Source organism: Rhinolophus ferrumequinum, chromosome 18 (genome assembly GCF_004115265.2).
Source record: "Rhinolophus ferrumequinum isolate MPI-CBG mRhiFer1 chromosome 18, mRhiFer1_v1.p, whole genome shotgun sequence".
NCBI classification, from domain to species: Eukaryota; Metazoa; Chordata; class Mammalia; order Chiroptera; family Rhinolophidae; genus Rhinolophus; species Rhinolophus ferrumequinum.
The window spans coordinates 22,952,605-22,966,836 of record NC_046301.1 but is presented as its reverse complement, the minus strand read 5'-3'; the positions used below and the strand labels follow the sequence as shown (position 1 = coordinate 22,966,836).

The 14,232-nt window shown below is 40.6% G+C and overlaps 1 protein-coding gene across 4 annotated transcripts in view; it reads left to right on the top strand.

Moving 5' to 3' along the window:
* The first annotated feature begins 4,940 nt into the window (after positions 1-4,940).
* SH3D19 (SH3 domain containing 19) overlaps positions 4,941-14,232 on the top strand; it is a 139,497-nt gene continuing 130,205 nt past the window's right edge. For 2 of the 4 annotated variants that reach the window (XM_033133715.1, XM_033133716.1), the window contains exon 1: positions 4,941-5,460. In XM_033133715.1, coding sequence (XP_032989606.1) covers positions 5,349-5,460 — 112 coding nt within the window. In that variant the 5' untranslated portion in view covers positions 4,941-5,348. The remainder of the gene's footprint in view (positions 5,461-14,232) is intronic. The other 2 variants (XM_033133718.1, XM_033133717.1) reach the window with 2 other exon arrangements.

Sequence of the window (14,232 nt, the reverse complement as noted above, 5' to 3'; positions counted from 1 at the left end):
GGGGATAGGGCTCACAGCTAATAATGAAAGCTTGGGTCATACCACCTGGTAAGCCACTGAGAGCAGCAGAGGTAGTAGCTAAGGGGCAAAAGGAATTTCGAATGGATAGTGGAGAAGGGAGGCTGTGAGTACTAGTGGAGGCCCTGAGGTCGAGTGCAGTGATGGAGGGTAACCTGAGCTACTTATTCCCTGGACATGTATGGAGAAGTCGATTTGCATGATGCAAGGACTGGACTATGGCTGACACAGAGATGTGCCACACCCTTTAAGAAAGCTCTTTGCTGCCCGGGTACAAAGAATGTGGTAAGCTGACAGCCTTTAGCTGGTATCTCCGTTGGTGTGCAACTCAGCTTTCAAGCAGCCTTAGCCAATGACTGAGAAAGGTGGTGATTCAAGGGCCTACCTATTTACTCTACTGGACTTGTCCAGGCTTTGTCAGGTCTGTATAGTGGAATAACAATTTCCTTCGACCCATATTTCTGTCTTTTTTGTTCCTTTCACAGGTGTCACTCTCTAATAAATTTTTTGTACCTTTATTCCTATTTCGGTGACTGGTTCCTGGGGATCCAAAATGAGCACATGCTGCAGAACAACCACAAAACTTCAGTGACGTAAAACAGTAAGCACTTCTTACTGCTTATGAGTTTACAGACCAGCTGGACAGCAGTTTTGTTCTCAGCCATGTCACCTACGTGTCTGTGGTCAGCGAAGCAGCTCTGCTTATCTTGGCTGGGCTCTTCTAATGTTTGGGGTTGGATCTAGAAACGGCCTAGGGGCCGGTCTGGATGGCCTCCATTGGGAGAACTGGTCTTTCCTTCACATACTATCTCATTCTCTAGTAGCTTAACTTTACCTTGTGCACATGATGGTAGGAGACTTCCAAGAGAACAAGGCCTCTTCAGGGCTAGACTTGGAATTTACACACTGTCATTTCTGCCATGTTCTCTTGGCCAAAGCAAATCCCAAAGTCAGCCCAAATTTATAGGGTAGGAAATCATCTCTTGTTGGAAGAAATGCAAAGTCAAACTGTAAAGAGTATAGGTAGAGGGAGAGATAAAGAAATGGGGACATTTCTGAAAGCCATCTACCGCAGGCGAAATTCCCTAGAGTGAAGGGCACTAAGCACACAGAAACTGTAGCTATCTCAGTCTACTACACTCTACTTTTTGCTTTTACTTTTTAAAAAAAGTAATGAAAACTTAAAAGCAGACAGAAAATATGGAGAATAACATAATAAACACTCATGAACCACCATCCTACTTTGATAAATCTTAAAATTCTATCATACTTGGTTGAGATACTTTAAGAAACAAAACTGTGAAGATACTGTACTTTTAAAATCCACAGCATACCCCTGTTCATCCTTGCTTTTTATTTTTTGAGGTTTCAGCTGTAAAATTTGAATTACCTTTTATTTAAGTTAAACAACTTGAGACTCATGCTTTCTGGTGATTCAGCAGAAGAAAAATTTAATAATATTAATTCAGTCATTAAACAAATATTTATTGTGCCTTCTCTTTGCAAAGCACTTTACTACATATGTATTTAAATGACATATTTGTGTGTATGTGTGTGTTCTATTAGCACACCAGTTTGTTTTAGGCTATATAGCCAAAGTGAGAAGCAAAGAACATTTTCCTTTGCAATGAAGGCTATTTTTCGATGTCCCTTACACATTTTTTTTTCTTAATACCTTCAAGCTTTGACTGTACATCTTGTTCTATTCTTAGTCTGTAAATTTGCATTCCAAGTTTTTTTAACATTTTCCTTCAGTGGGTTTGGCTCTTACTGTGTCACCGGGGCGGGGAGGATGTTTGGCATGTTTATTTAGTTGCTAGTCAGCCACACCTTTGGTTTTCTTTCATATGATTAAATTGTTATTGCTTGTTACTCCTATCTGGTTTCTCTACTTCAATATGATGACTTCAGCATATAATACTCTCCCTGGTCTTTGTTTTCTTGCTTTCGTGGTGAGTGGGTTATACTTTTTTCCCCCTAACAGCTATATTGAGATATAATTTATACCTCATCCTTTAGAATATTCTACCATCACAACTTTCTGATTTTATAGTATCTTCATCACCTGGAGAAGAAATCTTGTACTTATTCGCTGTGACTCCCTGTTATCCTCTGCCCCCAGCAACCCCTAATCTATTTTCTGTCTCTATGGATTAACCTATTCTGGACATTTTGTATAAACAGAATCATACATCATTGCAGTCTTTTGTCTCTGGCTTCTTTGACTTAGCATCTAAGAATCTAGAATGTTTTCTAGATTCAGCCATAGTATGTATCAGTACTTCATTCATTTTTATAACTATAATATTCAATTGTATGAATATGCCACTATTTATCCATTCAACAATTGATGGAACATTTGGTTGTGTCCACTTTTTGGCTATTATGAATAATGTCACTGTAAGCATTCATGTACAAGTTTTTGTGTAGACAGGTTTTCATTTCTCTTGGGTGTATACCTAGGAGCAGAATTGCTGCATTTACGTTAACTTTACATTTAACTTTTTGAGGAACTGCCAACTATTTTCCAAAGTGGCTGTACTGTTTTATATTCCCATCAGCCATGTATGAAGGTTGAAATTTCTCAACACCCTTTTCAACACTTATTATCGTCTATTTTTTATCTTAGCCATCTAATAGGTATGAAGTAGTAACTCATTGAGGTTTTAATTTACATTTCTTTAATGACTAATGATGATGGTCACCTTTTCATGTTATTACTGTCCATTTGTATAACGTCTTTGGAGAATGTTCATTTCTAAATTGGATAAATTTTTTTAAATTGTTAAGTTGTAAGTTCTTTGTACGGTCTAAATACAAGTGCCTTAAGGATCAAATATATGATTTACAAATGTTTTCTCATATTCAAAGGTCTATCTTTTCACTTTCTTGACAATATCTTTTGAAGAATAAAAGTTTATAACTTTTGGCAAGGTCCAATTTATTTTTTCTTTTGTCACTTATTTTGACACACACATTTTGGTGTTGCCCTAAGAAACCATTATCTATCCCAAGGTCACACAGATTTAATGTTTTCTTTGAAAAGTTTCATAGTTCTAGCTCTTACATTTAAATTTATGATCTGATTTTAGCTAATTTTTGACATGGTATAAAGTAGAGGTTCAAATTCATTCTTTTGACAGTGAATGTCCATTTGTAAAGACAATTCCTTCCCCACTGAATTATCTTGGCACCCTTATCTAAACTAAGGTTATATCTTTGTTATAGAATTTACCAAATTTTGCCTTGTTTTGTGGCAAACTGGATAGATCTTTCTCAGTCATTGGAGGACAGGAAACATATTTTTTGTTCATTTAAAATGAGAAAATCTGTGTGAAAAGCACCTACCATAGTACTTTAGAGTAAATATTTCTTTCCTTCTTTGAATCTCCCCAGAGCACTTAGTGTGATATGTAGCACATACTGGTTACCATGTTTGCTGAATGTAAAGTGGGCTTAAGCATGCACCCCAAAAGAAGGCCATAGGTTCCTAATGCTCTGACTGGATGGAAAATCCAGAACACTTCAGCCCGTTTCAAACTAAGAATCCAAAAAATACTAGTAGAGACTGACACTGACAACTGTTGTGAGGCTAAGGGTCTCAAAACGATTCCTCATCCTTGAAGGTAACAGACAAATATGCTTTCACTTATAGGGAACCCAAACGCTTAAAACAACTCTAAATGTCCAGACCTTTTTTTCCCCTCTAGTTTAATTTCAAGTTCTCCAGATGTCTACTTTTTAACCACTTAGCAGTTAATAAAGTTTTAACTTGTGGATTTGACCTCAATTCTACAAAATTGATTGTGACTCTTATGTACCTAAAGCAGAAAGATTTTCTCAGGCAGCAACAACCACTGTTGAAGAGGCAAAGAAACAGCACTCAGGTATGGCAGGCAATTCTATTTTCAATGACCCTTTTCTCCCTCTTTATCTCTTACATGCTAAACATTAGGAGCTCCTACAATCTCTCAGAAATAGAGCAAGAAGCTGAAGATAAAGGGCTGTTTATGCCCCCAGGGAGTTTCCTATGGGTTCATGTTCAGGCAGTGCTCCTGTCTGCTGCTTGGGTATCTTTTTCTGAGATTCCAGAATCTTCCCCTCTGTATCAAAGTGCGTATGTGCAAGTGCTGAACCTAGGATGTGTACTATACAGATACACAATAACTTTCTTGCCAAGTTCTTTTCAGCATTGAAACACTTTCACAGGGGGGATAAAGCTCACAGCTAGGGTAAGTGCTTTAAGTTAATATCTGACTACACAGCCACTTCACCAAATTTACTCTCTACAAATAATCAGGTTCTTGGCTCTTAAGCACATTTTCTTGTAGGGATTGTGGCCATTTTTAAAAAATAATTTTTTAATTAAACAATAAAAAACACAGACTACATTTTAGAGAAGTTTTAGGTTAAGCTGAAGACTGAGCTGTTCCATATAACCCCTGCTGCACACATGTAGAGCCCCCCCCATAATCAACGTCTCCCACAGAGTGGTCCATGTTACAATTAAGGAACCTACACTGACGTATTGTAATCACCCAAAGTCTACAGTTTACATTAGGATTCACTCTTGGCCGTGTACAGTCTATAGGTTTGGACAAATGTATAATGACATGGATCCACGATTCCAGTATCATACAGAGTATCATACCCTAAAAATCCTCTGTGCTCCGGTGAGCCTCGATTTTAAAGAGCGAAAAGAGAGGAAAAGAAAAAATTGCGAGAGACTCAACCAAACTCCGAGCCAAAGTTTTTCCCAAGTTCAGCGGCTCCCAGCTGTCCCATCTCTCCTAGTCCCGCTAGGGGCAGGTACTTCCTCCTCCTTTTGTTTAAGTGTCAAGCAAATGGGTTTCCTGTTGACACCGGAATGTTGAGCGAAAGGGCAGGAAGAGGCCAGGCCACCCCCCCCACCCCAATCCCTTCCTAGCCTGTTTATTGATTTTGTAAAGGTTTGTTTTGGTCGAGCTGGTGGTTCCTGCGTGTGTGACTGTGGGGCGGCCCCTAACCCCTCCCCGAGGAGGCGAGGCCCGTCCAGAGCCCGCCCGATCCCTGGCTCCGAGTCCGCGGGGCGGAGAAGGGAAAGAGGAAGGGGGAAGAGAGTGGGAGAGAGAAAGCAGGGAGAAAGAGGCCGCGGGCGTTGCCAGGAGGAGGCGGGGAAATCGGCTCTGCCCGCACCAGCCTCTCCCTGGCCGGCTGCAGGTGGAGTCCGCAGAGGGTGCCGATTTCGCAGCCACCCGCGCAGCCGGAGTCGCCACTTCCTCCCCGGGGCCACCTTCCAGGCCGCGAGGGTGCTGGCGTGGGAGTACTCGGTGTTCATCTGTGCCTCGCCGATGGCTGAGGGCCGGCGGCGGGAGGACGAGGAGGAAGAGCTACGCGAGCGCCGCGAGCTCGGGGGGCCGCGCCGCGCCCGGGGCCGAGTGCTCTCGTGCTACTTCGCTGCAGGTGAGGGGTGCGCAGAGCGCGAGGGGGTACGCGGGACCGGGACCCAGGGCTGTGCTCCTTGGGGCCGCACGGGTCCTGCTCTGGACAGCAGCGGCTCTCTCAGCTGCCCAGATGGGACCGGCACCTCTCGGAGGCTTTTCACATCCTCATCATCACTGTCTGGCCGAGCCTGAGGCTATTCACCCTGGTCTCTACCTTCTAGGGCCCAGGAGTCAAAGTACAAATTTTCCGTGCACACTAAATCCAGGAGCTCTGGCTTGAAACTTGTGGCCCAGGTGATTACTTATCTCTGGATGAGTCAGAGGCCGGTGGAGAACGACCAACCGACTCGTTCCAATTGGTTTGCCTGCGCTGCGGCAACCAGGTAGAACCACGTGCTAAAACTCTTGTCTAGTTTCGGTGTCTCTGAACTTTGGACCTGTGATTCTCCCCATCCCATCCCCCACGCCGGAGCTCATCAGTTTTCCATAGGACTTACTTTGGAGTTATTTTGTGAGACCCTAGTCCATAAGATTGCATTCCAAAAGGCAATTTTTGGGGGCTGAGAATCATTTCTGGGCCTGTAATTACTTTTATGGCACTGTGTTTTTGGGTGCACAGAGGCGGCATGGATCAATAGTTTGGCGCATACAAAAGGAACAGCAAGCAATTATAGATCCACACCGCTTCCTCCTAAGCCCAAGTATCAGTCAAACATAATAGGAAATTCTTTGGCCTTTGGTTCCAACCGGATAAGCCAGTTATCTAAAAGACGAGAGAGAGTAAACCTAGGTAACTGACAATAAATGGGAAATAGAAAAGTGAGATTCAGATGAGAACGATCCATTAAAGCCTCTTTAGAAAGTAAAAATAGTCAACATTTATTCCATCAAGTCATGGAGAAGTTTTTCTGTGGCTCCCTTTAACCTAAGAGAAGGTTGGAGAATTAAGAGCAGATACTGGGTCTGTAGGGGAACAAATGAAGGGTAGAAGACAGGATGAAAGAATTTAAGTGGAACATGAAGAAACAGTCAATTTGATGCCTTAGATAGGATCTTGGAACCTTAAAAATAATTCCCTATGCCCATTAGTAGGACTTTTCCTCAAAATAAGGACTTTTCAACTATCTACATGAACACCATCTGGTTTGAAAATCATTGATAGTTTTGTTCAGTATAAACCCAGACCTAAAAAAAATGGATATGAGTTAATATTTCTTGCAAGAATACAATGAAACATGACAAAGATGTACCTCCTCCACTGAATTACAGTGTGGGCTACCTTGGGGTAGCCTACAGCAAAAAGCTTCACCTTCAGCAAAAAGCTTCACTCTCTTCCGAGGGACTGTGCTAGGAAGAGCTGTATTGGAAGTCAGATCAGATATGATCCAGGTATATATTTATCATTTAGTTGTGATACGTATATTTATTCCAAGGCTGGCATTTTTGTACCTTGTTTTTACCGGTTCCTTAATTTCCCATGGCTTTCCTGCGTTCTGTGATAGTGTTTTGCTGAGACATGACTTCGTGTACTTTTCCACTCAGAAATTGGTGTTTGCAATTTATAACTATTTAGTATGCCCTGTCTCCATTAAGGGGCGAGGGACAGAGATATTAAGCAGTGAGCAGAGGGTTAAACTTACAATGACTGGTCTTCTTTCTTTTGAGGTATGTTCTGTAATAGTTTACATTTCTTTGCAATCTGTGTTCCTCATTCCCCTCATTACTTACGGTGTTTTCAGCATACCACCGTCTCATTCCTTACCAAGCTTGGGCATTTGTTACTTACATGCTAAATGTTGTGCTCTCTCCAAGTGAGGCTACGAACTGACCCAGAGGCTTAGTGTTTCTTCTGCTGAACATTTCTTTCCAGTCTTTCATCTTCTGTTCTCATCTCATTGCTTCCTACGTCTCCTACCACTTCACAATATAAAGATTTTCTTTTTCTTTGATCTCACATAGCTTGATGCCATAAGTTTGGTGTTTACAGATTGGAGGGAGTCTGTGAACTCCTTGTCTCCCTGCTAAATTTAAGTGTGGTGGTGGAAGTGTGTTTATTTTTGCAATGTACATTCAGAAGAGTGTATAAAACCTATACATTATAAAGTATAGGCATACCTCAGAGAGATTGTGGGTTCGGTTCCAGACCACTGCAATAAAGCGAGCCATAACTTTTTGCTGGAGGAGGGTCTTCCCTTCATTCAATTCGTAAAAAAATGCAACATCTGTGAAGAACAATAAAGCAAAGCTCAATAAGACTCTTGTAACCTGTGTCCAAGTAAAGAAACAGAATATTGTGAGTAACCTAGAAGCAGACTGATCCTTCTTCCTTCCACTTTTTTGACTTTTGCGATTATGAGTTTTACCTATGAGTATGTGCATAACATATGCGTCCTATACAATATTATTTAATTTTACTTATTTTGCAAGTTCATATGAATGTAATCACCCTGTGTGTATTCTTTAGTGTCATGCTTTTTTGATTCAATATTAAGTTTTTAAGATTTACCCATCTTGTTACATGCAGCTGTAGTTTATTTTCATAAATATATCACACTTTTTGTCTATCATATTTTATTGGTTTTTGGGAGTTCTTTGCACCAGAATCTCAACTTTTTTGGTTGCATGTGTTGCACATATCTTCCACTCTGGATTATTTTTAAAATTTTCTTTATGGTTTCTTTTGGTGTGGAAATTCTTAATTTTAATATAGGTGTATTTATGAATCTTTTTCTTTATAATGCCCCTCCTCTCCTCACTGTCCTCCTTTGTTAAGAATGCTGTCCCTACTGTAAGGTCATGAAGATTTTCTCCTGCATCTCCTGTATTGTATTCTAAAAGTTTTGTGACTTTCTTTGGATAGAATTGCTGTAGCATTCATCAGACTCCCAACTGGACCTGAGAACCTTTGATCAACCTACAGCATTTTTATATTGTTTCTCCAAAGACAGGGAATACAAAATTCTAGGTCCTCCCCTAATCACCCAGAAGAGTAGAAGGCATTTAATAGGGTTTCATAAATACTAAATAAATTTATTCTATGTGCTGCTGTTGTTATGGTAAACTTTGGAAGGGCTGATATAACTTCTGTGATGTGTTTTGAGTAAAATAACTAATACTGCCAGTATGAAGGCCCAGAATAAAATTTGTTGTGTTCACTATGAACCAGGTACTTCTTATATGTTATACCCAGTGAGGTAGGTATTATTTTCTCTATAATTGAAAAGATTGAGGCTCAAAAATATTTAAGCAACTTGCCCAAGGTCCCTCTGCTAGTTAAATGGCAGAATGGGGACTTGAACCAAGGCTTTCTGACTTGAAAGTGCATGTTTTTCCTTGCTATCTCACTGGCTAATAAGAGTGAATTGCTATTAATGCTCGACATGTTTATACCTACATGTTCCTTGTTGTATATTTAGAAATACTTTATGTCTGGTGTTTTTCAGCTTGGGAAGGGCTTTCTCAGTTTCATTTAACTTGATTCTTAAAAAAAAAAAAAACAAAAAAAAACACCGAGAGGAAAGGATGTACATTTTATTATTCCCATTTTAAAGATGAGTAAATTGACACTCAGAAATGTTCAAGACTTAATCTAAAATATAACTAGGTATAACTGCACCTCAGTTATCTCTATTGTGTTTCAAGTCATAAACTATGGTTTCTTTGAGTTGATTCATGTAACATATGGTGCGGAGTTTGTGGCCCTAATAAGTTAAATAATTTTGAAAACTAGTAATTCTCTCTAGGCCACCATCTTAACGTTTTTGTTATTAGAATTCCGAAGTTGTCTAATTTATTTTGAGAAAGTTATAAGTCCCATGGAAACTACAGATATTACACATTGTTTAAAAATCCTGTACTCACCAAGTTTTTTAAGACCTACCTAGTTATCTCCATCAATATAATGTATGCAAAATGGTGTAGAAAATACAGGGAATACAAAGAGATATATAAAATCGTCTCCTTGCTTTTAAAGAACGTGTCATAGAATTAGGGAAGGTAAGATTAATACACTTTAAAGAAGATAAATAAGAATATAAAGTACTTCACGGTGACTATTGACTGGAGTTTAGCATAAGAGACCCAGGCTGTCTTGGTTCATTTCTCTGATCACCTCTTAGTGTGTGATCTTGGACAAGTTACCTAACCTCTCTGTACTTCCATTCTTTATTTATAAAATGGGGATACTAATAACACCTGTTACAGAGGGTTTGAAGATTAAATGAGTTGGTATATGCAATACCCTTAGAATACTGCTAGGCACATAGTAAATACCTGTAAAGTTATTAGAATTGATTTATGTTGTTAACCTAAGAATAAAAGGCCGAAGTGAGAGGCAACAAGCATTTATTTGAGATCCAAAAAAATAGCTATTTGTGAAGCACTGATTCAGGCAGAAACCTAAATAGTGTTCCGATTATGAGGTGAAGGAGAGGGGTTGTTATAACAATGGGATAATTCCATGAATAATTACATGAATACAAGGAAGGAATTTCTATTGGTGTTAATAAGTCAAGGAAGGAATTTCTATAGGTGCAAACAAGCTAAGTTATTCTTTAGCTATACATGGTGTTGCTAATTCTAAAGAGTGTCTTTAATTTTTGGTCTTGTAGTCAGAATGTCTGCTTTTCCATAAGCTTTTCAAACAGTTCTTTGGGACACAATATTGCTTTGGCCTAGTCCAAAGGTTATTTTGCCTCTTAAACATTCTTAAGTTTTGAGGAGTAAGACATGCAAGGCAGTTCCTCTGGGATGGCAGCTCCAACTTCATTTTCGAGTAGATCCATTTACATAATTTTTCACCCGTATGTCTGAGGTGACCTATGGGTATCACCAGGTACAAAGGACTAATATGAATTGCTTTCCCATTTTAGAAATGAAGAGGAAGTTAGGAGAGGAATTTGGAAAAGTGCCGGACAAGGATAATCAAATAATAATGAGTTAATATTTATTGTGTACTGGGTATCAGGTAGTATTCTAAATGTTTGACATGTATTTTTCTCATTTAGTTCTCGTAGCAATCCTATGAGGCAGGTGTGATGATTTCTTTCATTTTTACAGATGAGGAACCTGAGGCCTACAGGGGATAAATTTACTCAACATCACACAGCTACTGTGTTTCCCCGAAAATAAGACCTAGTTGGACTATCAGCTCTAATGCGCCTTTTGGAGCAAAAATTAATATAAGACCGGGTTTTATTTCACTATAAGACCAGGTCTTATATTAATATATAATACCGGGTCTTATATTAATTTTTGCTCCAAAAGGAGCATTAGAGCTGATGGCTTGTTTAGGTCTTATTTTGGGGGGAACACGGTAGGAAGTGACACAATAGGATTCTGTGGCAGAGACTTTTTAGTTGCCTACCCAGTATTCACACCATTCTTCCTGAATCAGTGTACCCACCTACAAAACTATAATACTACTATCAGCTTGCTGAGGAGATGCAAGTAAAAGTTGTTGAATGGGGTTTCTAGAAAAGTTCTTTAAACAGGACTCAACTGCACAGAATATTCTTTTTCCTTTATCATCTTCCTTCCCCCTCCTACCAGGAACAAGGATGTGTAGTGTCGCTCACAGCAGCCATCCTGGGCCATGAGGCTACCTTGAGGATGGACTCCACGCACTGAGGAATGGTGGAGCAGAAAAGTAGATGGAATCTCCGTTGCCAATGATAACAGTCATCATTTGAGCTTTTGATTGCCTACCTCCTCCTCCGTTTGAGAAAACTTGAACTCTGTCTTGCCTAAGCTACTGTTATCTTACATCTCTATAACTAGCAGCTGAATGCCCTTCCTAACTGATACAGATTCTAACTTGATCTTGTTTCTCTCTCTCCTTCCCACCAGGCTGTAACGCATTTTGTTAACATGAAGTTCCCTTCGGATAGCTAGACCCCTGTTGCTATTTTGTACTTTATTATAATGTAACCTTGGACAAATCACTTAGAGCTCCCTTTTCCCCTTTTTATTTGCATCTTTTGAGTGGGAATTATTCATTCTTTATTCTACAAATTTATGATGGGTAAGTGCTTGTAAAGTTCAAGTTTTCATGTGTGATACTGAAAAGGAAATCTACAGAATCGGAAAACAGTACTCTGTTTTTGTCATTTTGCCTAATGACCGGTCTGAATACTTCTCAGGGAATAAATAAATAGAAGCTGTGAAAGGAGGTGATTTTGTTCTTATTGTGATGCATAGGAACAGATTAACAATTGCTGATGAGCCCTATAATACATGCCAGGGCTGCTGCTTAAGATTCAGAGTTCATTTGTTTTCAATATGGCTGCCTTTATTGTACTGCAGGATTGTTTCCTGAAGATACATTAATCAAGGAATCACGATACGGGAGGAGAGCTAAATGCTTTTTCTCTGAGAGCTGGCCAAGAACAAGGGGCCAAGAACAAAAGAAAATGTTCGCACGGCATATGGAGAATTCGTTTTTCTGGCAATAAAGATCGCCATTTCCAAATAGTCCTTTGAAACTAGTACTGAGGTGTTCATACAAACCCCAAAAAAGGGCAGGTCCCCCAGCATGGGGGCACCCATGTAAACGATCCCTTCTTGTCTTGTCACCATGCCCCTTTTCTTTATCTCCTCACAAGGACTCGCCCACAATACACACACTACTAGTTTCAGTGGAGATAACTGGAGCTATTTGTAGATTACAAGGTAGATTTGTGTGACTCAGTTGAGGTATAACTCAGTGGAGGATATGGTTTCTAAGTGGAATTCATGTGAAATAAGGAGTGGTATTGCAAGTTTTAAAATGTGGAGACTTTCATTTGAATATTACTCTGAATTAGAGGCTTAATAATATGAAATGCCTAATATCACAAACATTTGATCTCGTATGCTGTTCTATTCCTGTGTCTTTTTCATAGAAAATTTCTTGAGGTATTCAACTTTATAACATGGCGTGGGATTTCTCTACAGAGCAATGGGAAACTCCAAATAGTACTTTCCAAATTTTAACATGCCTACAAATCACCTGGGAGATCTTATAAAAACGCAGATCTGATTTAGTAGGTTTGGGGTGGAGCCTGAGATTCTGCATTTCTAACAAGCTCCAGGTGACGCAGCTGCTGCTGCTGCTGGTCCCTGGACCACACTTTGAGTAACAAGACCTTCACTTCTAGCTCAGTGCCAGGGTTCTGAATGCCGCCAGGGCATCAGAATCAACTGGGGAGCTTTTAAAAAGTCATGCTCATGATTTCCTGATCAGTTACTTCTGGAGTAATTGCTGGAGAGCTGGATGTTTGAAGTTCTACTTGAGGTGAAACTTGGCTTAGCCTTCTGTTAAAAAACGTGATGTTGAGTGGTTTCAGTGTGATTTCTTGTAATTTGTACTGTTATGTTTTTTTTCATCATCAGTTGTGATGAATTTTAGGCAAACAGAATAAATAAACAGAATCCACCATGTGTTTTACACATGGATTTTATTCAATCCCCCTATTATCTTGTAGCCTAAGAAAACGGAACATAAAGAATGGTGTAAGGAACTATCGTTAAAGTAACTGGTAAGCGATGTATGTGAGACTTGTATTATTTCGAATTGCAGGAAATAGAAGCCTGTTCTGCTAAGTACAGCTGATGGAGGCTTATTATAAGGATGTAGGGGTAAATTGGAAGACACAGGAAATAGCTTCAGAAGTCATTTGGAAAAAAGAGTAGCTCTGGGAAACTGACAGCAAATGGCTACTCCAGAGAACATTCCTCCGTAAATTGGGATGCCTGTTACTCCGCATGTCGGTGATGCCCCCATTTTTGTGACTCAGTTTATCTCTGCTTCCATGGATTCTGAAGTTACTCAGTAATTGGCTCTCTCGTTTTCCCTACTGTCAGCCTCCCTCCAAAAGAGGCTCTAAGTCGGTTGGCCAGCCACCAACCTGCAGAGTGCCCCTTTTGGGCAGGGTTCTCATGCCCGTTTACCTCAGAGGCCTATGACAAACTATACACAGTTACCTTTCCACACTCGTCCCTGGTTCCTTCTCTTGGGGGAGGATGGTAGGGTCCTGCGGTACCCACCAGGCTACCTGCATCCCGAATTGAGAATCACCAGCAGCTGTTTCTGTCAAATGGGACTTTGGGCCAGGGGGCTGTTCCAAGGTTTCCTAAAATGGAGAGAGGATAAAATTGGCAGACTCCGTGCCTGACCTGAACACTCCGACTTTCAGTAATGAGTTCCGTGAGGGCACTTATTTTATTCGTTGTTATAGCCCCGTAACTCAGAATAGTGCCTGACATATATGTTCAATACATGTCTATCAAATAGAATGAATTTTTAAAAAATGAGTTAATGTAGTCTTTTTTGTTAATTTGATTACATGTGATTCTAACCCAAATCCTTATTGTACACAATAATGGAAAGCGAATTCCTACTCTGCCCATGGCTTACCCTGTTGCGAAGAAACAATATGCGGTGACACGCAAGAAATGCACATATTCGTTTCCTTTTTAGTCTTAAGAGCTTTAGATGTTTGCCACGTGGTGCCATCAGTCTAGTTGGCGCCAGGCTTTGGGCTGAGGGGCAGCAAATGAACGTCAAGGCCAGTGTTCGGTGTCTCTCCTAATGGCCTCCCTTAAGGGTCTCTCGGCCGGGGCGGTGAAGCCGGGCCTGGAGGCTCCGCAGGGCCTCGAAGCCCCGGCCACCCAGGGCCTCTCTTACCGAGGCAGCCGCCTTCGCCGCCTGCAGTCTGCACGCGCCTGTTGGACGCCTCTGCGCGTGCGCGCGCATGCGCGCAGCGGCCCACAGCTGTCAGTTGTTCCTTCTCCGTGTGAGTGGCTCCTCCCC